This window comes from Tursiops truncatus, chromosome 5 (assembly GCF_011762595.2).
Source record: "Tursiops truncatus isolate mTurTru1 chromosome 5, mTurTru1.mat.Y, whole genome shotgun sequence".
Lineage (NCBI taxonomy): Eukaryota > Metazoa > Chordata > Mammalia > Artiodactyla > Delphinidae > Tursiops > Tursiops truncatus.
Window position 1 is genome coordinate 3,276,097 of NC_047038.1, and position 26,376 is coordinate 3,302,472.

The window sequence follows — 26,376 nt, forward strand, 5'->3', positions numbered from 1 at the left end:
GCTCCCAGAGGGCCTCAGACGCAAGTATTTGTCAACACCTGCATGCGCCAGGTGCCTCAGCCAGGTGCACTGCAGCTGGCGGGGAAAGGACATCACCCCGTTCTACAGATGGAGAAACCGGGCTGGGCTCCGAGGCGGGGGGCAACTCAACCCCCTACACACACACACACACACACACATATATATACTCTCACATTAACACTCTCTCACACACTCACATCCCCCCCCACACAGACACCCCTGTCCATGCCCACCCTGCTACCCTTCTAGGCAGCCCCTCGCCCCCAGGGAGGAGGGAGGAGGCCGGAGGGTGCTCCCTTGCCAGAGGAAGAAGCAGCGTGGACCGGCAGGTTCCAGGAACGCAGCACTGCTGCAGAATTCTCCAGCAACCTTTGTTAAATGTCCAATGTCATTTCAAGCCCTGGTGCCTTGCACTCCCTGTGCCCTGGTCCCCGGGGGCCATCCCCGCCCTTGTCACGCACGAAGACCTCCTGGCATCTTTCAGGGTGCCGCTCCATCTGCCTGGCCCTCCTCAGCCCCCAGCCAAGCCATCGTCTGTTTCCTTCCTCTCTTTACTCTGAAAACGGCGAGCCCCACACCTGTCATCGAGGGCACCGTGGCCTGGTCACAGGTGGGTGTCGGGACCGGGAAGCACGCAGCTACGCGGCTTGGAGGCCAGGCTGCTATCCCCGCTGTTCTGCTCTTCTGAAGCATCTCAGTAGGGCACTTGGACCCGTTGTCCTGCACAGGTCCTGTTTGTGGGGTCTCTATAACCCCCAGCCGGGGTCCTCGTCCCCCCCTCTCTACAGCCAGGCATCTTGCACAACCCACACCCAGGGCGTCTGACTCTTGTCCCCGCCTCCGCCCAGGAGTCAGGACCAGCCCATCAGCGCCTGTGTCCCTGCCCCACAGGCCTGCCCCCAGCAGCTCAGGGCTGGTTTCCTGAGAAAACAGAAGGCTTCGGGGCTCAGGGGACTTCCCACTCTTGATGAGGGGCCTGCCCATCAGGCAGGGCTGCCGGGGACAGTCGTAAGCGTGGGGTTCCTGGTCACAGCCCGCGTGAGGAAGTGGGCTCTGTCTCCCTGGGAGGGTCCCTCCCTGCTGGGTCCTAAAATAGCCTTGCTCAGCCCAACAGGCTGCCGGCTCCCGACTGCAGGAGGGGCCGCCCAGCCCGCAGCCTGGCGGGTGTCCAGAGCCCCCACGGGCGGCCCTGCGGAGACTCAGGGACTGTCCTTCCCTGTGGTCTCTGGCCCCTTTGCTCTGTTCACTATTGGGCCACCCGATGCGTCAGCAACAGGCCCCAGGTCCCAGCCAGCACCCAAACCCAGGGGACGGGAGTTTGGCACCAGAACACCGCCCCATGCCTCAGTTTACCCACCAGAGAATGAGAATGAAAACACCACCTACAAGGAGGTCAGTGGATTAAAGGCTGGTGCTCCTGGGTTACAGCTGCGTTTAATAAACGCGGGCTGGACAAAGGGAAGAGATGGTTTGGGGAGGTCTGGCCAGAGCTTTCTCTGGACCCGTACTGAGCAAATGCCTCGAGGGCCATGCAGACCTCGTCCACCTCACCAAGAAGCACCTCTTGAGGGTTGTCTGGTCACCCCCTGTACTGGGGTGACCAGTGCACCCCCAAAGTCATGTCCACCGCTAACCTCAGAAGGTGACCTTATTTGCGGTACGCGGACCTCTCACTGTTGCGGCCTCTCCCGTTGCGGAGCACAGGCTCCGGACGCGCAGGCTCAGTGGCCATGGCTCACGGGCCCAGCCGCTCCGCGGCAGGTGGGATCTTCCCAGACTGGGGCACTAACCCGTGTCCCCTGCATCGGCAGGCGGACTCTCAACCACTGCACCACCAGGGAAGCCCAGGTGACCTTATTTGGAAACAGGGTCTTTGCAGGTGAGGTTAGGATGAGGCCACACAGGACCGAGGTGTCCCTGCATGCCTGGGGTCCTTATAAGAAGAGGAGGGACACAGACACACCTGGGATGCTGTGTGAAGATGGAGCCGGAGGCCAGGGCGATGCGCCCCACGAGCCCAGGGTCGCCTGCAGCGGCCAAGAGCTGAAGGACCCTCCCTCAGAGCCCCCGCCCCCCACACCTGGGCTTCAGACTTCCAGCCTCCGGAACTGGCGGAGAATTAACTTCTGTGGTTAGAAGCCCCCAGTTTGTGGCCCTCTGTTACGGCAGCCCCAGGACAGTAGTCGCCCTGGGTCCCCCGCGCCTTGAATTTCTCTGCCGTAAAGTTGGCGTTTTGGGAGGAGGATTAAGTGACCTCAGGCCTCAGACGCCGGCTCAGCACCGGATTCAGGAAGCCTTGTCATGGTCGGGAGCCGCCGCCCCGCAGCGCTGAGCGTCCCGCTTAGTCCTCATGACGGCCTGCGGGAGCAAGCGCTGCACCCATTGCACAGAGGAGCCAAGACGGCTCCGTGAGCAGCTGTGCTGACTCCGCCCGGCCGGGGCGGCTCTGGTGGGATCTAAACCCAGGAGGGTCTGAGTCCAGCCCTCGACACCCACCCTGAACCTGAGCTCACCCTCCACGGCTGCGCCTCTATCCACAAGCTCAGCCACGGCACGGCCCCCCGTACCCAGCCCCCCGCCCCGTGGGAGGCTGCGCCCCAAGGGACCCGCAACACTAACTCCCACCAGTGTGGCTTTGCCGTCTGTCATCTCTAGGAAACTCCCACAGACAGGGCTTGGGGCTCCCGGCGGAGGGGGCCGGGGGTCACTGCAGGCCGGGGGAGGGTCTCAGTGATGTGCTGGGACCACACACCCAGGGCAGGACCTGGTGCTCTGAAGCCTTGGGTCTGGGTTTCCCCTAGAACCTTCCGGTTGGGGCCCCTGGTCAAGTCACTCGTCCCATTTGTTGATGGAGAAGAGGCCCAGGGGCGGTGACCTCAGAGTGGCCAGGTCACAGCTACAGTGCCACTCGGGCCGGGACACGTGGTGTCTACCAGAGGTGGCGTCAACCCAGGGTGGAGGCCCACTTGAGGCCCCCTAGACCCGGAACCCTGCTTGCTGGCGATGTTCCTGCGTCCTGGCCAGACCTTCGGGACGCGCTGGCTGGCTGCCTGCGTGAAGTGGGGGACAAGCGAGATCACGGGAGCGACTGTGCTTTGTCAAACCCGACATCATCACTGGGGCCATGGCTGCCGGCCAGCACGGGGTGCTCCCAGAGCTCTGCCCGGGAGTCCGCTAACCAGTGCCCACAGCCTTCGGGCCTCCCCAGACTCCACTCCTTCTCCCTCCCGATCCTAAAAGGTCAGAAAAGTCTCCAAGAAAGTGAAAGGCAAGACGGCTCAGATCCGACCGTGGCAAGACCCAGCTCCGTGGACGACGCCTGCTCGGCCGTCCTCGCCCGCCCGTCAGCGCCCCGTACCTGCGCCCCGCTCTGCAGGACCGCGGCACCAGGCGGCCGCTCCCAGCTCCTCGCTGGCTCGCCCCGCAGGCCGTCTCCGCCGCCCGCAGCCCAGCTGACTGCACAGTGGCCGCCACCGTCCCCTCTTCCTGCCCTACTTCCTCCCTGCACCCGTGCCTCCGGAGAGAGGCAGGCCCCACGCTGCTGCACCGCCCCCAAGGGCTGGTTGATCATTAGCTCCGTCCTGGACCGGCTCCAGGCCCTGCCCCGCCTGCCCAGGGCCCGGCACCCAGGCTCAGATGTGGAGGCCACACCGCCTCAGCTGCCAGGATTGGGGAAGTCTGACAGCTGCCCCGCCAACCTCAGCTCTGCTCTCTCTTCCTCTTCCACTTACCGCACACACGTGCACACACACGTGTGCACACACAAGACATACATGTGCACACGTGTGTGCGTGCATGCGCATACGCACAGCTCCTTCCCTCTGCCCCGGTGCTGCCCCGGCCCGTTGGCCCAGTCAATGGGAACGCACACAGGGGACAGCTGGGCGTCTGCTGTCCTTCCCTCTTTGTCTTTCCGCTGGGCTCCAGGCCCGACCTGGGTTTGACAGCAGGGGATCTCAGCCCTGCCTGGGAAGCCAGAACTGGGTCTCCTGGGTCTCAGACAAGAAGCAGGAACTGAACGCGGGTCGGCCCCTGGCCCTAGCCTCCCATGTGCTCTCAGGCCCTCACGGAGGCAGGGGTGTGGCTCTGGTTGCTGGCCCCAGCCCAGACCCAGGAATCAAGAACAGAGGGCCACCTTCTCCGTCCTGTGCTTGAGAAAGGCTGGACTTTCACTCATGGCCTGGCTTCATGACCAGGAACGTCTCTGAGTTCAGTGGTAATGTGCCCATTTTACAGACAGGGAAACTGAGGCCTGGGACATGATGTGGCATGCCCAAGGCCGGTGGTAACTAGAAGGTGAGCCCAGAACCAGGTCTGACCGACACCGAAGCCCCCGGGCTCGGCTTCTAACTGCGGCACTGCTGGGACGATTGCTCTCTGTCACGGGGAGGGGGTTGCCATGTACACTGGGATTTTAGCAGCATCCCTGGCCTCTACCAGCTGAAGCCGACCCCAGCTGTGACAACCATTCACATCTCTAGACACTTGTCTCCTGGGGGCAATGTCACCCAGAGTGAGAACCACTCAGGGCCGAGATATTTCTGGATGACCCCCTCCCCACCCCGTCCGTCCTTTCTCAGATCAACTCCCAGCATTAATGCAGTCACCCCAATGTCACAAACTTCCTCCCCTCCCCAGTGGGCCAGAGCCCAGGCGTGAGGGGGCAGCTGGAGACGTGTGGGCGCGTGGCCAGCTCACACCAGCGAAGCCCCCACTGAGGGCCAGCATGAGGCTCGAGCCCCTCTCGGAGCAGCTCTGGCCGCTGAGGTCCAGGGCAGGCAAGCCACTCCCTCCGGGGGCCCCAGAAAGGCCAGGCTCGGAGCTCGGGCTGCCCACACCCCCAGCCCAGCTGGGCCACACCCCACACGCCACCAACATGCTCGGCGACCACAAGGCAGGACCCAGAGGTTCTAGGTGGCCATTTTCACAGTTCCCTAAGACCACAGGCCAAGTAATGGGGGAGGATTTCACGCCACCCCCTGGGTCCCAGGGGGCCAGGCAGCCACTCCCACCAGCAGCTCTCCCTCTCTGCCCCAGGGAGGTGCGGCCTCCCCAAGCCTGGCCTCTGTCTGTGGATTGGGGCCCCCTAGTTCTCCAGCCGCCTCTCCAGAACCCCACATTGTGCGGAACATGAGCTGCTCGCTTCTGCTCCCTTTGTTTTTCTGGAAACTGTGTTGAAAGAGGCCCCAGATGGGCTCCACAACCATAAAAGGGTCTGGACGCATTTCCTCTCCTGGCCATTGTGCCCCGCTGCGGCCCGAGCCCCCGTATCCTGTTTGCCTCTGTAGCTGCATTCTTGGCCCAAGGCCGAGGGGGTTTCCAAGAGCCTCCCCCACTGTGCCCAGCATCCTTCAGCTCTGCATACCGTACCCCAACTTCACAGCGTGTACCCCAACTCTACAAGTGCACCCTAATAGCCTTCCAGAGGAAGAATGTGAGCCTTTCCAAATAAGGGGTCCCTCCTGGAAGTTGCACCACAGGGCAGCCCCGTACGGCCCTGTGTGCAAGAGGCTGGTTTCAACCCCAGCCCAGCCCAGGTTTCGGGTGCCCCTGAGGGAGCCTGTCACCCCCTGGGCCTCACTTCCTCCCTTTTAAAGGGTCAACTTGGGATAAGAGATCTCTAAGTGCCCTCCCAGGTCAGCAGCTCTGATCCCTGCAGGGTTGTAATAAATTCCAGTTATCACTTGCCAAAAAGATGCTGGATGCATGGGTTGTAGCCATTCCAGTGTATTACCACCATCCCACTGGACTGAGTAGCAAACGGGCTTAGGAGAGGCAGGACCTGCCCCGGATCAGGTCACACAGTCCCCAGGCTGACACCAGGGCTGCCCAGGGCCAAAGCGGACCCCTGACACTCTAAGGCATGAGACACACGGCCAGAGGAAGAGCTCTCAGGAACTTCCTGTGGGAAATCCTGTGGCCACCCGCCAGCAACCCAGCTGCAGCTTCTCTTTAACCATCCCTGTGGGTCCGAGGTGGCCCCCTCCCACCTTCAGCCCGCCTGGACCCTGCTCTGCCATTGTGGACGGAGGTTCCCAATGAGCTCCCAGGACGGCTCCCGCCTGATTCCTAGACCATAGACGCTGGCCCTGGGCTGCCATCCAGAGCTGGGGGACAGGGGCTGTGGGGTGCCCTGCCTTCCATCCTCTGCTTATGTTTTAACTCATGGAGCAAATAGCAACAACTGTGGTCCTACAAAGACAAAAGCAATTTCTAATTTTGTCATGTCATCTTAGAGCATTTTCAGTCCTCTGGGGCTGGGAGGGGCTGTATCATCACAGTCCTGGGCCAGGAAAGGTGACCTAGCCCAACCCCCAGGCCCAGCTGTGATCCTCTGGACAGCCTCCCTGGCACGTGGTCCAGCCTCTTGGGGGGTCCCACACTCTGCCTTGTGACTGCTCTGCACTTTGGGGTTCAGAGCTACCCCATCTTGGCTCCATCATCCCAGTTCTGACTTCAAGTCCCCACCCACAAGGGGGCTCAGACAAGTTGGGGTTACAGACTTGGAAACAGACTGGGATGACGTAGCACGATCTGGGCAGTGCCAAAGGAAGGGGAAGAAGAGGGAGGCGAAATCTAGGAAGGCTTCCTGGAGGTGGAAGCGCCTCAGCTGACTCTTGGAGGAAGAGGGACTAGGCAGAGAGAAGGTGTAAAGGTCTGCCTGGGGACAGGGCCAGCCAGAAGAGCACATGAGCCTGGCCTGCTCCAGGTAGGCAGCTTGCTGAAGCATCCCATAGCCACTCCTGGTGGCTGCAGATTCTGGGGGCAGGTCACCCTCTCGCCCTGAGGGTTAAACTACAACAGGCCATAAACATAAATGGTGAATCCCAGGAATGCAGAGGCCCTGGGGAGGGGGTGGGTTAGGGTTGGGGGACAGGACGACTCCCTGCTGGGTCTCTGCAACAGCCCAGACAGTGGAAGCAAGATGTACAGGTGATTCTAGAACAGGGGCAGCAGATGCTTTCCATAAAGGGACAGAGAACAAATAGGTTTGGCTTTTCAGGTCATAATGTGGGATCCACCAGAACCCTGCAGTTACAGCCTGAAATCAGGCTTAGGTGACAGGAAATGACTGGGCCTGGTCCAGTGCCAAGAAAACCTTATTTGCAAAACAGGGGTGGGATTTGGCCCTGGGTATGGGTCCTGCTCTAGAGAACGGGGCGGGATGGGGAATTCATGGAAAAGCCCCTCAGGATCACCCTGCCACTGACGCAGGAAGGAGTCACCACAAAGCATCCCTTGCCACCCCGGAATTGGGATGTGGAAAGGTTCACCATTAGGGAAACAGGGAAGAACAGAATCTGACTCCATGTTGGATCTGTTTCTTTTACTTTAATCTTTGCTTTTTGTTGCTTTTGTTGCTATAATCACTAAAAGGATGCTGCCGATAGCTACAAGCATAGGTAATGGCCTGCCTTGGGGAACCCTGCCCCTCTGCCTGAATGTTAAACCAAAGTGCCTTTGTTCACCTCACAGGAAGACATTCTGACCCTGCCCACCTGTGAATGGCTGCAGAAAAGAAATTAACACATCCCCTCCCGGAGGCTGGCCAGGCCAGGAGATATTTTGCAAAACAGGCAAAAAAAAAAGCCTTTTTGCTTTACTTCCTCCCTGTCTCTGTTCTATAAAAAAAAACTGGCATGAGACCCAGATAAGATGGTACTCTAGGGGACTTCCCTGGTACTCTAGGGGACTTCCCTGCTGGTGCAGTGGTTAAGAATCCACCTGCCAATGCAGGGGACGTGAGTTCAAGCCCTCCAGGAAGTTCCCACATGCCGCGGAGCAACCAATCCTGTGCGCCCCAATTACTGAGGCTGCGCTCTAGAGCCCGCGAGTCACATCTATTGAGCCTGTGTGCCACGACTACTGAGCCCGCAAGCCACAACTACTGAGCCCGCGCACCACAGCTACTGAAGCCTGCATGCCTAGAGCCTGTGCTCCGCAACAAGAGAAGCCACCGCAATAAGAAGCCCGCGCACCGCAACAAAGAGCAGCCCCCGCTCGCCGCAACTAGAGAAAGCCCGCACGCAGCAACGAAGACCCAACACAGCCCAAAATTAAATAAATAAATTTTGTTTAAAAAGAAAGATGGTACTCTAGGACATTAGTCCGCCATCTTCTCAGACGCCCGGCTTTCCAAATGAAGACGCTATTCCTTGCCTCAACATCTCGTCCCGATTTATGGGCCTGTAGTGCAGCGAGCAGACCGGGCTTGGATTCGGTAACATTAGGAGAGCATCTCAGTAGAGAACGGTGGAGCCGGCACCAGCACCAGGCAGCCTGGAAGACCAGTAATGACCAGAGAGCTGAAGACTGTCCTGTGCTTGATGCCGGCTCAGGACACGATACAGGAAGCTGCACCCTTCCTCCCTCCTCCCGCTGGTTAGGACTGCAGCTGCTAAATTATCGAGGGTTACCGAGAACTGGCACTTGAGAATGTTCCCAATAAAGACAGGCGATAGGGCTGCGAGGTAGCAAAGTCCGTCCTTCAGGCTTCGGAGGAACTGAGACTCCGGCAGAGAAAGCCCCTCACCCAAGGTCACAGGAGGGGGTGAATCCAGTACCCCCACTGGTCCACGCCAGGCAACGCCCCCTCACCTTCCCTGGTCTCTGGCTCCACATCTGTCAGATGCAGATGGGACCCGACTCAAGCAATCTCCCAGAAAGACACTCTTGCCAAGGCCAGCGCATTCCTGAGCCCCACCCGGGTCTAAGGAGCAATCTGCCTGAGACGTCCTTCCTTTGCACAACCAGGTCTGAGGTCGGAGCCCCGGACGGAGGGAGAAGCTGCTCGTCTGGAACCAGGCACCCCGGCTGCCGCTGGACCTGCCGCAGGGGCTAGAACCAGGCGTGTGCTCAGCAGAGTTCGGTCCGTGTTTGTTGTTTCTGGCCTGAGCAGCTGAAACCAGGCCCAATCAAAGATGAGCAGAGCTCTAGGCCCCGTGATTTCAGGAACTGCTCTTTGCAAAACAAGGATATCGGGACTAAACAGCCTTTCCAGATGACTGATGGCCACCCGGGCCGGGTCGAAGGCCTGCAGGAAGCAGTCAGCAGTTCCTGTGGACCGGAGACGCCACCCGCAATGGCCGTGGCCCCAGCCCGTCCGGCTCTGTCTGGGCAGGCGTCGCCCTCTGTCCGGGAATCGCTGACTCTGCTGCCCTGTCTCCCCTCCTCGGCCCACGAGCTGGCCAGGTGCCTGGGTGTATTTGTGCCTGGGAATCTTCCACATTCAGAAGAGGGGTGCTCCCTCGTCAACACCCCAAATAATGTGACAGGGCACTCGGAGCAAGTTGGTAAGAAAGGACAAAGGTTGTTTTCACAGCCTATAAGGGAGCAAGGTCCGGACTGGCATGTCCTCCTTGTCACATCCTTAGGGGGGGCCCTGTGGTACCCACCAGTTCAAAGTAGCCCCCTCCTTTAAAAACTAAGGGACGGGGTGGAAACTCCCCTGGTGGTACAGTGGTTAAGATTCCACACTCCCAATGCAGAGGGCCCAGGTTCAATCCCTGGTTGGGGAACTAGATCCCACATGCCACAACTAAGAGTTCGCATGCCACAACTAAGGAGCCAGTGAGCCGCAACTAAGGAGCCTTCGAGCTGCAACTAAGACCTGATGCAACCAACCAACCAACCAAATAAATAAATAAATTAAATAAATATATAAAAAAGAATTAAGGGATGGGGTTCTAAGCGGCCACACAGCTGGCAGTGGCCGTGTCTTAGAGGTTCCTCCCATCATAGGACAGGCTCGCCCCACTGCCCTGGACCATCCATCCCCTGAGTCGTGGGTGACCAGGAGGCGGCTGCCTGGAGGAGATGGGAGTAGGGGGCTCCAGACTGGGATGCACGGTGTGGCCTTCATGGCTGCCGTTTTCCCTGGGAGACTGGGGAAGTCACCCAGCTTATAAACGAGACCCCAGGGACACCCCGATCCCGTGGGCCCTCACCCTCCAGGGTTCCAGCATTCCCGAAGCGGGGTGTGGCATCCACTGGGATTCTGGGCGTTATCCCAGCCCAGGCACCGGGGGATGGATCTCGAGCTTGGCTGTGCAAACATTAACCCAGGCCCCAGCACACACTTCCCAGAGGCCTCCCAGCCAAGACCCACCACTGCAGGTGGGACAGGGCAGGAGGGCTCGGGGGGAATTTCTGCAGGCCCCCCTGATGCCGCTCCCTGCTGTGCCAGGACTACACATGGGTGATGCTGGCTGGGGGCGTAGCCCCCGTTTCAGCCCCCGTGTCGTTCATTTGGCGACTTCTCATCTCTGCTCCCTCTGGCGAGACCTCTAGAGCCTTCTCCCCCAGCCAACTCTGTGCCCCTCCTGAGCCTCTCCTCACCCACTCCCCGAAACTGCCCTTGCCCAGGCCGCCAGCACCTTCCGCGTTGCTAAATCCAATGGTTTCGCCCCCGTCCTCATCTCGCTGGCCCCTCAGCGGCCACCCTCTGCCTACCTGCCACACTGCTCTGTCTACACTCGTTCTTAGGTGTGAGCGTGAAGGTCGGGGACTTCAGAGCCCTCTGCCCACACTGACAGCCCAGGTGCCACCTCACACCTGAGGGCGATGCCAGGCCTTCCTCTCGGTGGGACTGGACCACTGCCCCCATTGCCCACCACCCACCCCTCCATCCCCTGAATCTCAGAAAACAGCACCACCGGCCACTCAGCACCTGGTCCTTCACTTTCCACTGACCTGTCACACTCAGGCCACCCCGTTCCCCCGATGGTTGGGGTCCTTGGGCTCCCTGATCCCCTGTGCCCCCCACCACTTCCTCTGCATTTGCACATCCTTTTCCTGGTCACCTTCTCCTCCAGGCTGTGACCTCAACTCCTGTCTGTCTCCTTCCTGCATTGCCTCCTTCTGAGGCCTCGCTGACGTGGAAGCCACCCCTTCCCCAGCCCTGAGGGTCCTGGGCACATCTGTGCTGTAACTGGGGTTTCTTTCTAGGCTGCCGCTCGGCTAACACTCGAGGACCCTCAAGGGCACTGCCGGGGAAGTCTGCGAGCGTTTGTTGAATGACTAACAAACAGGCACCTGAACAGGAGCCCCTGTGCGAAGGACCTGCCTGCCCCAGACTCGCAGAAAGGGTAGCCCCCTGAGTTACCGCCTCAGATAGGGCAAAGCCGTACAGGACGCTCACCCGTCTCCTCCTGGCCGATTTGTAGTTCCCCCCTTTCTTCCTGGCTCTCCAGGGTGGCAGCTGGGTGGGATGGACTCAGGTCTCATCCACGGGCCACCGCAGGCTCCGAGCAGCAGCCCCGCTGCAGGTGGACATCCGCACCTGAGCCCTTCACACGCCCAGCCACCCAGCGGCAGGTTTCACAGGCCGCGGCGTGGGGGGCCTGGCTGGAGCACCCACCGATCTGGTGCCACGCCCTGTTTCCGCAACATCATCTCCCGTCGTTATGGTGCGTTTGTCACAACTGATGAAGCGATATTGATTGATACCTCACCATTAACTGAAGTTCATACTTCATTCGGTTTCCTTAGCTTTTCCCTAGTGTCCTTTTCTGTCCCCAGAGCCCACTGGGGACACCACCTCACACTTCAGTATCGTGTGTCTTTAGGCTCCTCTGAGCTGTGCTGATTTCTCAGACTTTCCATGTTTTTCATGACTTTTGACAGTTTTGAGGCCTGACCAGGTACTTTTGCAGATTGGACCTCAGCTGGGATTTGTCTGCTGCTTTTCTCAGTCCCTTTACTGTTCATTTTCAACAAACAAAATCTGCTGCGGGTTTTGGTTCCCAGTCAGGCTGGACCCGGCCCTCTCCCAGCAGGTGTTTCTAGTTAAACTGCACCTGAGATGCTGACCCCCATATTCCATGCTGGAGGAAGAAGCCAATGACTCTACAGAAAACCTTGGGGACTGGACACGGGTCCATGTCCTTGAAATGCATGAAATGATGCTTGGAAGTGCAAAGTGGTCCCAAGAGACCCTTTGTCACCTCCCAGCTCCACAGCCACCGGCATCTGTCAGGACACCCTCAGCAGGGCTGCGGCGAGCCCGGGGCCAGGCCCACCTGAGGCTGGGTTACCAGCCAACTCCTGTAAAGCCGCAGTGTTCACCCTTTGCCTGGCGGCCTCTGGCATCACTCCGCAGATGACTGCCTGCTTCTGAGACGGCAGGGCTCCGAGGGGGCGGGGGCTCTATAACAGTGACTTCTCGGAAATGACCCAGGTGTCAAATAAATCAGCGGCCGCAGAGGGCTGAGTAGGGAAGCCTGGGAGATTTTTTTCAGGTTGCGAAACTCTGTGTGATCCTGTGACAGTGGATACCTGACACCGTGCATGTGTCAAAAGACTTTAAACTTTATAGCACAAAGTGAACCTGAACGTATGCAAATAAAACAAATTTAGGAGGACAGGGGAATGCCAGGTTGGAGGCAGAGTACGACAAAACAGTGAACAGTATCACAAATGTACGAAACAGCGTCCCCGAAGAGAGGGGAGAGGTACCTGCACATCAGGTTGGCAACGAGTGGAGGCTGAAGGTTGAAGGCAAAAGACCTCACACATGGGCCCTGGGCTCAAGCTGGTCGTGTTGCTCCCCATGGGGGCCTGGGTTACAAAATCTTACGCTTCTATACGTGTGTCCAGTAGTCAGAATGTGAATAATTAAGTAAATGGGTGGTGGGTGGTGACAGCCGGGTTTCTCACTGTTGGAGTGGGAGCTACAGAAAACCAAGGAGAGGAGGCTGGAGTGATCCATGGGTGACGGCTTAGAGGTGGAGACATCGCTGTGAATTCGTGTTTCACTTGATAGAGATACACTGGTTACATATAGATACACTTATTACGTATGTGTGTATACGCGAGTTAGTATACATATATATACATGCTAACTTACAGATCTGCGTATATAGTTGGGTTAGTATCCACATACGTACACACTAACTTATAGATACGTGTATATATATGGATACACGTACACGCGAGTAGATACTTACAGATACGTGCGTCTGCACGGGCTGGTGCACACATATATATAGGCTAACTTATAGATGTGTGTATTTACATGGATACGTGTACACATACATGTGTGTTTATACATGGGTTCGTATACACATACACATCTGCTGAGAGGTCCTAAAAGACACCCAGGCAGCAACAAGCACACACAGAGTGCAGGTAAATCTTGGTTCCTAAGACTTTTCTCCCACAAAAGGAATCAGGACTCTTGGAGAACTGGCTGATTCTAGGACTGGGCCAGGATAGAGACACGATGAGCCTGGCCTGTAGTGGCAGAAAAGTAAGGAAGGACATGAATGAAGCCACAAATGAATGAAATCCCACCATGATGAGATGTGTCAGAGGGAGGCAGGGCCAGCTGAAAGAGCCCTCCGTGGCCAAAGCTAGAAAGACTTGAGTAAAAAAAAACTAATTAGCATCAGATTATAACCCATAATCCCTGTCTAATCAGAAAATTCCTAATTGAGGGGAATTTTACAAAGCACCAAACCAAAACTCCTCAAAAACAAAAGAATTCAAATAAGAAAGGCTATACAGATGGCCAACAGGCACATGAAAAGATGCTCAACATCACTAATTATTAGAGAAATGTAAATCAAAACCGCAATGAGGTATCACCTCACACCAGTCAGACATCATCAAAATGTCTACAAACAGTAAATGCTGGAGAGGGTGTGGAGAAAAGGGAACCCTCTACACTGTCGGTTGGGAATGTAAACTGGTGCAGCCACTATGGAAAACAGAATGGGGGTTCCTCAAAAAACTAAAAATAGAGTTGCCGTATGACCCAGCAATCCCACTCCTGGGCATGTATCCAGACAAAACTATAATTCGAAAAGATACACGCACCCCTATGTTCACAGCAGCACTATTCACAACAGCCAAGACATGGAAACAACCTAAATGTCCATTGACAGATGAATGGGTAAAGAAGATGTGGTACATATATACAGTGGAATACTACTCAGCCATGAAAAAGAAAGAAAGAATGCCATTTTCAGCAACATGGATGCAGCTAGAGATTATCATACTAAGTGAAGTAAGCCAGACAGAGAAAGACAATACCATATGATATCACTGATATGTGGAATCTAAAATATGACACAAATGAACTTATCTACGAAACAGAAACAGACTCACAGACATAGAGAACAGTCTTATGGTTGCCGAGGGGGGGGTGGGAGGGATGGAGTGAGAGTTTGGGATGAGCAGGTGCAAACTATTGTATAGAGAATGGGTCAACAACAAGGTCCTACTGTAGAGCCCAGGGAGCTATATTCAATATCCTGTGATAAACCAGACTGGAAGAGAATATGAAAAAGAAGATTTATATGTATAACGGAGGCACTTTGCTGTACAGCAGAAATTAACACAGCATTGGAAATCAACTCTACTTCAAAAAATAGAAGAAAAAAAAAGAAGAAGAAGGAAAGTCTGGGAAATGGTCACAGTCCAGAAGCCCTGGGAGATGTGACTAGTAAATGTCACATGGGGTCCTTGATGGGGTCCTGGGACAGAAAAGGGACATTAGGTAGAAACAAAGGAAACCTGAATGACGTATGGGCTTCACTTAGTAATAATGAGTCTATTGGTTCACTAACTGTGACAGATGTATGGAACCGATCGATGTAAGATGTTAGTAACAGGGGAGACTGGGTGGGGCTTACAAAAGCTCTCTGTGCTATATTTGCAATTGTTTTGTAAATCTAAAACTGTTCTGGGGCTTCCCTGGTGGCGCAGTGGCTGAGACTCCGCCTGCCGATGCAGGGGACACGGGTTCGAGCCCTGGTCCGGGAAGATCCCACATGCCGCAGAGCAACTAGGTCCACGAGCCACAACTACTGAGCCTGCGCGTCTGGAGCTTGTGCTCTGCAACAAGAGAGCCCGCGATTGTGAGAGGCCCGTGCACCGCGATGAAGAGTGGCCCCCGCTTGCCGCAACTAGAGAAAGCCCTCGCACGGAAACGAGGCCCCAACACAGCCAAAAGTAAATAAATAAAAAAATACGGGAGTCCATGTATTTAAAAAAAAAAATCACATCTTTTTTTTTTAAAGAGGCCCAGTAAGGTGGAACAACCTGCAAGTGTGGAGAGAGAAGGATGGAGGGCGTGTCTCAGGCCTACTTGCCGTGTGGCCTCGGGCCAGCCTTGGAGCCGCCCAGCCTGCACGAGGAGGCCGAGAGGGGCCGAGCCTGGCTCTCCTTGTGCTCTCCTTGCGGTCCGAGGCACTGGGAGAGCCAAGGCAGGCCTTCAGCGGAGGCCCCGGTTCCAGCCACGACCTGGTGGTGATCTCTGGCAAGTTATGCCCCCTCGAGCCTCGGGGCCGGGCCCCTCCACAGGTCACCTGAGAATTGTAGGCTCTGTTTTGTGTAAACAAAACTCAGCCTGGGGCCTGACCCGCAGCCCCCGAGGTGGGGAGGGAGAGAGGGAGAGTCACCAGGCTCTCAGTGCCTCGCCTGGGCCACAGGGCTGCCCCTCACCCCGCCCGTCCCCGCCATCAGTCTACGTGAGGTCTGCAGTGCACCCCAGGGCCGCAGGGCAGGGACGTTCCCCACCCCTTCCACCTCCGCCCCGTCCCCATTCAAAACCCACTCTCGGGCCCACTGCCCAGTGTTGCAGGGACTTTGGCCCCTGGGGGGTGGGGTGGGGGCTGGGGGAAAGAGGAAGAGCAGAGACCCCCGGTGCTGATGCCCAGGGCGGGCGGGGCAGTCTTAGAGGCAAGGGGAAGCCAGGACCTGGCCCCCAGCCCAGGGCTTCTGTTCCTCTCCAGGGCTGTGGGCGCCATACCCCCTGGGCACACCGTCCTGAGCCCCAGCACGGATGCTCGCCTCTCGCAGATGGCAAACTGAGGCTCAGAGGGGGAGGCGCTTACTCGCAGGCCAGGGGCTCAGCCAAGATCGGAATCCCTGGGGCTGCTGTCTCCTGGGCCCTCGAGAGCCCTCCCCGCTCCCCGCTATGAGCCCCACCCCGGGGAGGCACCTCCTGCCTCACAGCTGCCACCCTGACAACGTCCAGCTTCACCACCAGCCCTTGGCCCCTTTCTCAGGCGCAGGACCAGCTGAGCACTGCCCTGCCGCTCCCCGGCCAGGACTGTTTTGGGGACACACGCCCACCCTCCCCTGGCCTCACCTGCCCCAACAGGTGACCCTCAGCGTGGGGCTGGGGGCCGCAGCGTAGGGGCGGCTCCTCCTAGAGCAGTCCTGCCCGGTGGTCTGGAACTCACCCTGCCAAGGAAGGGAGGGAGGGAGGCTCCCGGGGTCCCTCAGGACGGTCGCTGGCTGTGCGATGCCTGTCACGGGCAGGAAGGCGCACATCTGCAGCAAGCTGGCCCTCCAGGCTCCGATCAGGCGGCCCGAGCTGTCAGCCCGGGTCATTGGCTGTGCCCGCGGTCAGCCCGCCCCGCCAGGAAGGGGCCGAGTCTCCTCCACAACCTTCCTCCTCCTCCCCGGCCCGTGGAAGTCAGCAATCCCGGGTCAGCATTCCTGAGCTGGGCGGGCAGGGGAGGCACCCCCCGGTCCCTGTACCGCAGAGAGGCAGGAGGATGGGCCCTTGAGCACGGCTGGGCTGTCCAAGAAGAGTTCGCCCCTCTTGCTGGGGCCGGTTTCGGTAGCTGGGAGCTCAGCAAACATCCACTGAGCAACTGCTGTGTGCTGGGCCCTGTGCGAGGCAACAGCAGATCTCAGGGCGTCCAGAGAGACCATTTCCCAAAGTAGTTCCTCCTGGGTCACCAGCGGTGTCCTGAAAGTTACAGATCCTCGACTCTAGACCCACCGCGTCAGCACCTTCCAAGGCAGGGCCCAGAAATCTAGATTTTTAACAAGTTCCCAAGGGGCCCCTGTCATCAGGCAAGTCTGAGCACCCCGTCCCAAAGACACGTCTATGCTCAGACATTCAAATAGGTGGGCAGAGTCACCTGTGACAGGCAAGCCTCCCGTGCCCCTCCACAGATCCCTGAACCACGAGGGGCGGGGCCCCTGCTTCCAGGACTGGCCATGTGACTTGAGGCAAGTTTCTTAACCTCTCTGTGCCTCCCTTTGTTTTTCTTCTGGCCAAGCCATGAGGCATGCAGGATCTTAGTTTCCCAACCAGGGATCTGGGGATCGAACCCGGGCCCCCTGCAGTGGAAATGTGGAGCCCTAACCACTGGGCAGCCAGGGAAGTCCTGTGCTTCTCTCTCCCTGTCTTTGAAATGGAAGAATGCTAGATACTCGGCCCCCCCATCAGTATTCGTGAGAAATAAAAGAGTTAGTAATGGTCAAGGGCTCAAAGCAATGCCCTACATACACATGCATACACACACACACACACACACACACACACACACACACACGCACACCCCAGCTGGGCATTTTTATCAGGCATCCTGCTGGCTCTGACTCGGCCACACGAGATGATCTGTGCTGTCTTGGGGGAAGAGCTGGCTTGGGCAGGAGGCAGGAGGTGCTGGGCCCGCGCTGGCCTTGGGGCTAGACAAGAGCTGGCCGCTCAGTGCCCGTCACCCATGTGGATGGACGAATGAATGAGTGAATGAATGAGGTACAAAGTGTCTGACATTTTCTTTGCTTTTACTTACAAGAGTTGGTTCCCACAGCGCCCCGCTGGCTGACACCTGATAATACTGGTCACCGTGGTCCCTGACACTCTTCCTTCAGTCCAGAAACCTGGGCTCGCTTCCTGTGACCCCTTGGGCTCACCTGGGCTCGCCCTGTCTGGCCTGTCCCGGGACCGGGGCTCTGGCCTCAGGGCTCACATTCCTGCGGGTGTCAGCAACCGTCAGGCCACAGGCGAAGGGCGTAAAGACCGCGGATTCATTTTCAACCACGGAAAGTAGAAATTTCACACTAAGATATCCGGCTGCTCTGGAAAGTCGGGAAGCCTGGACACACGGAGCAGCCTTCCCCCGCCGCTCACCAAGGGCCTGCTGCCCCTGCATGGAGGGTGAGCTCTCCCATGGCCACGGCCACCAGGGGCTCCCCTGGCTCCCGCGTTGGCACCCTGCGGGCACTGAGCTGTGACCCCGCTTCCCTGGGCCAAACCCTGGCGGCTTGGTTCCCAGGAACCTGCGCGGAGCCCTGAAATTCCTAGTCACCCCCACCAAGCTCTCTAATGCTGCAGGCCTAGGCTGACCTGCAGGACCCCACCCGGGGGCCAGGGGAGGGTGCTGGTCCCAACCCCGAGGGAGGCCAGGCCGGGGGCTTAGAGGTAGTTAGGTCCTGACCACCCTCCTCAGGGGGCCCTCCCCCAGGTCAAGGGCTGGCAGGGTGCCAGGCACCTGCTCAGGCTTAGATCCCGAGGGCTCCCATCCCCCAGCCACTGCCCATTTCCAGGGTTGGAGACCAAGGCCCCGAGGGGCCCGGCAGCTTGGACAGACTCTCCCCCTGGAAGTCCCCTAGCCAGGGTCCCACTGCAGGATTTCTCCTGCTCAGGTCTCGAGTCTGGAAGCCCTCTTGTGCTAGAGACCCTTCCCCTGCCCTTCCGTAGCCCCGTGGGTCCTCTCACAGGGCTGAGCTGTGTCAGGAGTCCTGTATTTTCTTTTCCTTTAAATTTTTTTTTACGCTGCGCTGTATGGCTTGTGGGATCTTAGCTCCCCAACCAGGGATCGAACCTGCGCCCCCTGCAGTGGAAGCGTGGAGTCCTAACCACTGGACCACCAGGGAGTTCTCAGGGAGCCCTGTATTTTCAATCCCGGGGTCACTTCGGACAATACACAGCTCTCTCTGGGCCTCAGTTTCCCCATTTGCAAGTGGGAAGTGGATGGCCTGGGGACCTTCTGGGGACCACGGCTCTGCAGCAGACACCTTCTTCCCAACCACCAGACCGCAGGCATCGCTGCTCCTCTCAGCGGTGCTGGCTGAGGGGCCCGAGGCCATTGTGAGCCTGCGTGGGATGCCCTGACGCCTCTCCTCAACCACACAGCATCCTCACATCCGCCTCCTTGAACCTCATTTCGATGGGCTCAGGATTGGTACAAGGAACACGAGGGCTTCCCTGATGTACATGAGATGTACAAACCATCTCGCCTTGGGGATTGGCGCTGTGGAGCCCAGAATTCACTTATAAACAAACAAATCGCCTACATCCTAAATTTCTTGTCTTAACCTTTTAAAGACCATTTTGGAAATCTTGCTTGAAAATAATGAAAGCCAAGGGCACCAGCTGTGATCCCCAAGAGGGAGCACAGTGGACTGGGGCTGTCTTCCGGGTGAGTCTCCCCAGCGTGGAGGGGCCGGGGTGAGCCATGCAGCGAAGGGCAGAAGGTGGCCTGAGGGGCAGGCGTGACCCCTCCACGAGCAGCTAGAAGACCCTAGAACGTGTGTTGACGGGGCGAGATACCCACAGCCAGGAAGCAAAAGCTATGAATTAAATGGACAGTACTTGGTCTGATCCCTTCTGGGATAAGCAGAGCTCCCTGCGGCCAGAGTGACATAGAAACAGGGGCAAAGACAAGGCTGAGACCTGCATGCCCGGTGGGGACAGGCATGACCCCATGGGCACAAAGCAGCTTTATATGTGAGTAGGAGGTTGGGGCAACACCCCAAGGCCACGTGGACTTGGACTTGGTTCTTGGGACAGGGTCATGGGGGCTATCTCAGCGCACTCCCATGAGGTCGCCTGGGGCTCCCTCCAGGACTAGGGTCCATCCCAGCCCACAGACAGCGGGAAGTTGCCAATTACTGTAGATGTTATGGCAGGATAAACACTGACTACACGAAGATATTCTCAACGTATCCTGCGAGGCCAGGCTGAAGGAGGGGATTTCAGAACATCCTGGATGATCAGAGCCCATCTGTGGTTTTGAAAATGCTCTTTAGAGGAAGAAAACTGGACAGAAGAATATGAAAATGTTCTCCGTAGTCATCAGGGTGATGAGGTCGGGGCCATTCAATGTTCATTACACGCTTTCTGTATTTTCAGGGTGTCTCACTTTAAAATCAGAAGATAAGGGCTTCCCTGGTGGCGCAGTGGTTGAGAGTCCGCCTGCCGATGCAGGGAACACGGGTTCGTGCCCCGGTCCGGGAAGATCCCACGTGCCGCGGAGCGGCTGGGCCCGTGAGCCATGGCCGCTGAGCCTGCGCATCCGGAGCCTGCGCTCCGCACCGGGAGAGGCCACAGCAGCAGTGAGAGGCCCGCGTACCGCAAAAAAAAAAAAAAAAAAAAAAAAAAATCAGAAGATGATTACTTTGTACTCAGAAACAATGCAACTGGTGGGTAATGAAAACCATGTTTTGGATGCACGTTTATACACGCAGGCGTTCCTGAGCAAGTTTCTGAGCCCAGGAGGAGCACACTGGCAGCGGCCCCCAGAGCTTGGGCTCCTGGAGCCACGTTCCTCGGGAGGCCCCGGGCTCGGGACCTCCGGCCCCCCTGCCCCCCGTTTTTCATCCTTGAAGGTGTTGTCACTTGCTCATGGTGTGTCTCCCTCCAGACCCCCACTGTGAACAGGCACGTGGATGAGCCCCAGGGAGCCCAGGGGAGGGGGTGTAATTCTCTCCCTGAGTGGCTTTGGGCAAGTCCCACCTTCACGCTCAGGCCAAACCCGGGGGTTGAGGGGACGGGGGAGTGGTGGTGGCCCCTGCCCACCACTGCCCTCTAGTGGAAGACTGAGCGCAAAAAACGCCGCGTGGGTCACCCCTCTGGGGCCCGCGGGGCTAAGATCCCTGTGGCGCCCTCAGGAGGTGCACCCCAAGGCTGTGTTCCTATAATCACCACCCACTCCCCAACAGGTGAGAGGGGCGGGGCTTGCCCAGGAAGTGCTGAGCTGTCTTCACCTGGTTCTCTCTACTTGTTAAAGCCCTGGGTTCTCATCATACAATAGTATGGAGAATTTAGCGACAGATAACGCATATTAAGAGCTTGCAGTGACGATACTGGCCCCAGCCACATGGTCACTTGGGTCCTCACCTGATCACCAAAGCTGTCCTAGGAAGTGGGTGTTCTGGCCTGGCCTCCTTAGAAAGGAGCTCAGAGGAGACAGAGTGAGCCCGAGGTCAACAGCTGGTGACAGGACTGAGCATCAATACGGCCAGGGGCTCTGACCCCACTGGCAGGACTTGTGGCCAGCCACGAAGTGGCTGGTGCCTGGGGTGCCGTGTTCGGGGTGATGGGGTCATCGGCTGACGGAGTCAAGGCAAGGGCCCTGCACGAGCTCTCAGCCATCTCTGTTGCTCCAGACAGGGAGCTGACTGAGGGCAAACAAGGAAGACCTAGTCTGAGTCCCACTTCCACCAGCCACCCAGCAAGACACCTGGGCAGATGCCTCCCCCCCAGCCTAAGTAACATCTGTGACGGCACGGCAGGGATGCAGAAAGAGCTGGCCAAGCCAGGACTCAGTGCGGCAATATCATGGGGCATGTGTGAGCCCCCAGCGGTGGGAACTGCCAACAAGGACAGAGCAGGTGCCCTTTCCTTGGAAACTGCAAGCACCGTTCCCTCCTGGCTGCCCCTTGTGGCACCCACCTTTCAGAGGAGGCAGGGCGGGGTGGAAAGAGAGAAACTCACCTGGTTCTGACACCTCCGGCCGTATTTCCTTGAGTCAGACACTTAATGTCTCCCAGCTTCACGTTATTCATCTTCAAAATGAGCTCAGAAGCGATCCTCCCCACCCAGCAAAGCGTTGGATGAGGCCACAGCCCAGCCGACGGTCTGGCTGCAACCTCCCAAGAGCCCTTGAGCCACAGAAACTGTGTGATGAGAAACGTCGGTGTCTGCGAGCCGCTAAAAATCACAGCGCTCACCCACAGGACAGGAACACGGACAGCGGCATCAGTCACCCCTGGGGTCTGTGCACTTCTCCGCTCTGCCATTTGCTAGCTTCGGGAGGACCTCAGTTTCCTCATCTGTGAAATGGAGCCAGCAGTATAAGGGGCTGCCAGGAGGACAGATAGGGTAACTCGGGTAAAGCAAAAGCAATGCCTTCGCTGACAGGACCGCCCATTGCTCTGGGGTCGAGCCTTTGGCAGGTGGTCATTGCTTCATCAGTGTCTACTCCCTTCCCCCATCGCCCTGGAATGTCATCTCCTTGTTTGGAGAAGGAAACACAGGTCTGTTTTGACTGCACCTTGGGAGAGCAAATGACAAACAGGACCTGATTTTCTGGAAGGACGAGGATGAGGGTGATTTGACAAAACGCTCTGGCAGACCCCCTTGGTCGCCACAGTTCACGAAAAAAGCACCTGGGATTAGAAAGCACTTGATCTTGGGGGTGTTCCCGGCTCTGCTGATGGCTGGCTGTGTGACTGCAGGCAGGGTGCTCACCCTCTCTGAGCCTCGGTGTGCCCAGCTGTGAGGTGGGTCACGCGTGGACCAGATGACACACGGACATATTGTAGCTCTGCCTGTTCTCCCCCCAGCCTGCCTGCCCCAGGAGTCTGTCTGGGAGTCCCTGGGTCCCCTAGTCTGCCTTCTCATCTGAGTCCAGATTTTATTGAATCCATCAATCTAAAATCTCCAGGTCCTGCTCTTACGGGCAGCCCCGGTCTTACTGTACAACCGCCTGCAGACTGTCCTTCCTCAACCGTATCCACGCCTCGACCTCCCTGTGAGGTCAACATTATCATCCACATTTATGGATGAGGAAACTGAGGCTCCGCGAGATCAGGAAACTTGCTCGGGTCTCACGGCTCAGCAGTGGCCCAGAGGGGCTGGAGCCTGGGTCTCTGGCTCTCCCGGGAGCCACCTCTTGTAGGGACCCGGGAAACCCAGCAGGAGCAAGGCCACAGGTGAGGTGGGGGCCAGGAGACCCGAGAGAGGTGGGGAGAGAGGACCCTCCCGGGGCGTTGGCTGGTCTCCCTCGTTCTGGCCCGGCCTCCTTGGGGCCACCTCGGCACTGGGCAGCCGTGGGCCGCTCCAGTTACGGTCAGGGAAGCGCTGCTGTAGGGGACCCTGGTTAGCCAGCCACAGGGAAGGAATGAGCCCAAGCTGGCAAGCGTGTTCTGCTCACGCAGCGGACGGGCCAGATGGCTGGACGGGCTTCGGCTGCCATTCCAGACCTCAGCCCAGCCCTGTATGCCTACTGTGCACCAGACCCTACAGAACACAGGGTGGACCTGGGTCTCCGGTCCCGGTGCCCTGGCCCCCAGTGACGTGACCTGGGGAGACCCCTCCCTTCGTCAGCCTGTTTCCTCACCTGTGTGAGGTGATCGTGACACAGAGCTGGTGAAGGACTGGAGGTGACGTATAGGAATGCTGTGCGCCCAGCACAGGGAGAGCACTTACATCTTGCTGTTTCCATTATTTTTACAAATTTTACATACAGTAAAATTACTTTTGCTCTGGTGTCCAGTTTTAGCACATATAATCGCCCCACGACAATACAAAATGATTCTGTCCCCTCTCCAAACACGCTCTGAACTACGCATGCAATGCTTTTAGCTGGAGGCGGTCAAGCTGGCGGGCTGGGCCCCGCGTCCCCGTCCGGTCTGCGTGGACGGCAGTTCCAAGGCCAGTTCGGCTTCTGAAGCCTTTGCAGGGCTACATGGATCTGTCTCTCGTGTGCATGACTAAGACCCTGACCCAAACTTAGTCGGGCCCCCCCGAGCCCTTTTGCTTTTTTCTTTCTAAAACAATTTTTATTGGAGTATAGTTGATTCACAATGTTGCGTTAGTTTCTGCTGTCCAGCAAAGTGAAGCAGTTGGACATACACATACATTCCTCTTGTTTGGATTCTTTCCCCATATAGGCCGTTACAGAGTACTGAGTAGAGCTCCCTGTGCTAGACAGCAGGTCCTTATTAGTGACCTATTTTACATATAGTAGTGTGGATATGTCAGTCCCAATCTCCCAATTTATCGCCCCCCCCATGCCCTGGTAACCATAAGTTTGTTTTCTACATCTGTGACTCTATTTCTGTTTTGTAGATAAGTTCATTTGCACCCTTTTTTTAGGTTCTGTAGATTCAGTGTTCGTTCTAACTTTGTCCTAAAGAGACAGAACCCCGCTAAGCCGGTCCAACGCCTCGACCCCAGCGCCCCCTAGTGGATGTCCGATTCCCAGCCTTCAGCAAGGATGCTGTCCGGGAGTTTAGCCGGAACCTCTTTCACCCCATGTTCCCTCTTAGTAATCTTCCATCCAGCGACCCCACCTGGCCCCCTGCTCCTGGGCCATAAACCCCACCTGTCCGCCCTGTATTCAGGACTGAGCCCAGTTCCACCTATTGCAATAGTCCAGAATCAAATCCCTTTTCACTGCTCTAACTGACATCCAGCGCTGGGTTTTCTCCAACGTGCAACCCCCAGGATTCTCTTTATGGGCAGCATGGGGGTGGGCAGCCTCCTTGACCCCCGCCCCCCAGGCCCAGGGAGGGCGCTTCACTGAGTGGTGGTGGGTGCTCTGCTCACAGTCGGGACTTCTGTGGCAGGAGGTCCACGGAGGCCAGAAGGACTGAAGCTGCTAGAGCCAGGGGCACTGAGGGGCTCTCACGCCCGCCGTTCGCCTGTGGCAGGGGGGACGGGTCGCTGAGCACCGGCTCACATCACCTCATTATTCTGTCCGTGCCAGCCTGCGAGGGCCCTAGTATTGTTCCCATTTCAAAGATGAGAAGAGTGAGGCCCGGAGAAGGATGACAGTATGACAACTGCACATCCTTCCTCTGTGGCTGGTGGTTCAGGTTGTGGGCATAGTTGCTCAGAAAACCCATGTGCGGGCTTTTCCTTCGTTAGAAGTTGGAGGCTGCAGGGCCGCTACCGTCTTTCCTCGGCCTCTGTCTCTCTCTCTCTCCCTCTAGCCGAGTGTAAGAAGACAGATAGTTTGCCGTTCAGAGAATAGGTCAGATTACCTGTTATCAGCAAGAATCCTCCTAACTCCTCCCCCTTCTCCCTCGCAGCGGCCCGGGACGTGCTTAGAGAAACGAGGACAGCATCCAGGGTGCGGGATTCTAACGCTAATGAAACATCTCTCACCCTTTGCTTCCTTTCAACTGTTCTCATCAAGGATTCCTTGAGAAAATGGAGCTCTAATACCCTCAGGCATCCATTGTTCTAACGAATTAACCCCCTGCCACCCCCATGCAGCTAGAACGTCCACGGCTAAGCATCCCTGAGAGAAAACAGGCCCGCGAATCACTGAGTCCTGGGTTCAGAACTTGGCCGGAGAAAGGCGGCTCTGTTTCCCTTTCCCATCACTCCCAGCTCCCGTTTCCCTTCCCCTACCCTCAACTCCTTCTCCATTTTTTCTCTGTCTCTGTGTCTCTCTCCCTCTCTGCCCACCCCTCCTCCCCACGTGCCTGACGTCTCTAGTCTCTGCCGTCTCACAGTCACTCAGATAGCTCAGACACGAGACTCGGCTGCTTTGATTCTAAATCTCCCAGGAGCCCCGGCGCCTGGGATCTGCGCCTGGGATCCAAGGCTCCTTCGGTCATCGCTCCCACCCCCAGCCTCGGCAGCCTCCTCTCCTGCTGGCTCCGAGCCCTGCCTGTCTAAGCCTGGTCTTCCTTCCCTAACCCCACTCCAGAAAGGGAGACAGGGCTTTGAAGAGGAAGTTGACTGTGAAAGTGATCCCGGGGACAGGAGTGAGGCCCGAGGAGAGGGCCGCAAGGCGGGGTGGGGGCCAGTGATGAATGGATGCTGTCGAGCTACTCACCCTGGACCTTGATCCCTCTGAGATCTTCTAAGGAGCCGAGAGGAATGTGCCTGGGAATTGTCCACTCGAGCCTTGAAGAGGGGCCGTGGGTGCCCAGACTCCAGCCCCCCTTGGTCAAGGGTGGCCTTGACTGATGGTGGCCTCGCACCACTGGGTTGGCAGACGGGTCGGTCACGCGGGCATCCACACCACGCGTTAGCGAAGCCCAGGGCAGAATCGAAGAGCCTTGCAGGCCCGCCCTTGCGTGACTCAGCTCTGCTCACATCCCCGTCAAGGCCCGGCCACCACGCGGCCCCTACAGAGACTCACTCAGGAGGTTTAGCAAAACAAGGTTTGGCCCTGCGGCTTCAGGAGAGGCTCCCACAGACGCTCGTCCTCTCTCTCCTCCCTGCCCTTGACCGGCACCTCCATCAAGGTCGCTTGAGGGGCGGGAGGCCCAGACCCTCAGCAGCCCTTACTGCCGGCCCCTTTCACACAGACGTCCTTGCCCTGCCTGTTTACTGCCACCGCGGGTGGAAGAGCCCAGGGATGCCGCCGTGGTCCTCCGGGTTCCGGGCTTACGCCCCCTGCCCTCACTGTAGGGGCACCCCTAGTTCCTCAGGATGATCAGGGGCCGTCACCGTCCCCCGCCACTCCCACCCCTGGGAGAGTAACTCTGCCTTTCTGGTCCATTGGTCTGAGGTCCCCACTCGCAGGCAGTTTCAACTTCAATGGAATCTTTACTCCGTCCCCTGGTGGAAGCATCCCCATCCGCTCCGCCCGTGCTGAGCCAGGACCACTAATCCAGCAGAGCCCAAGGTCGCAGAGATGA

At 57.7% G+C, this 26,376-nt stretch overlaps 1 protein-coding gene across 5 annotated transcripts in view; it reads right to left on the bottom strand.

Annotated features, from left to right (window-relative positions):
• SH3TC1 (SH3 domain and tetratricopeptide repeats 1) overlaps positions 1 to 16,344 on the bottom strand; it is a 49,587-nt gene extending 33,243 nt beyond the window's left edge. For 2 of the 5 annotated variants that reach the window (XR_012331839.1, XM_073804815.1), the window contains exon 1: positions 3,380 to 3,684. Coding sequence is in view for 1 of the 5 variants with exons in the window: in XM_073804809.1 (XP_073660910.1) it covers positions 16,212 to 16,302 (91 nt within the window). In the remaining 4 variants the exon portion in view is untranslated. Of the gene's footprint in view, positions 1 to 3,379; positions 3,685 to 16,211 lie in introns of those variants that run through there. The other 3 variants (XM_073804809.1, XM_073804811.1, XM_073804810.1) reach the window with 3 other exon arrangements.
• Between the last annotated feature and the right edge of the window lie 10,032 nt (positions 16,345 to 26,376).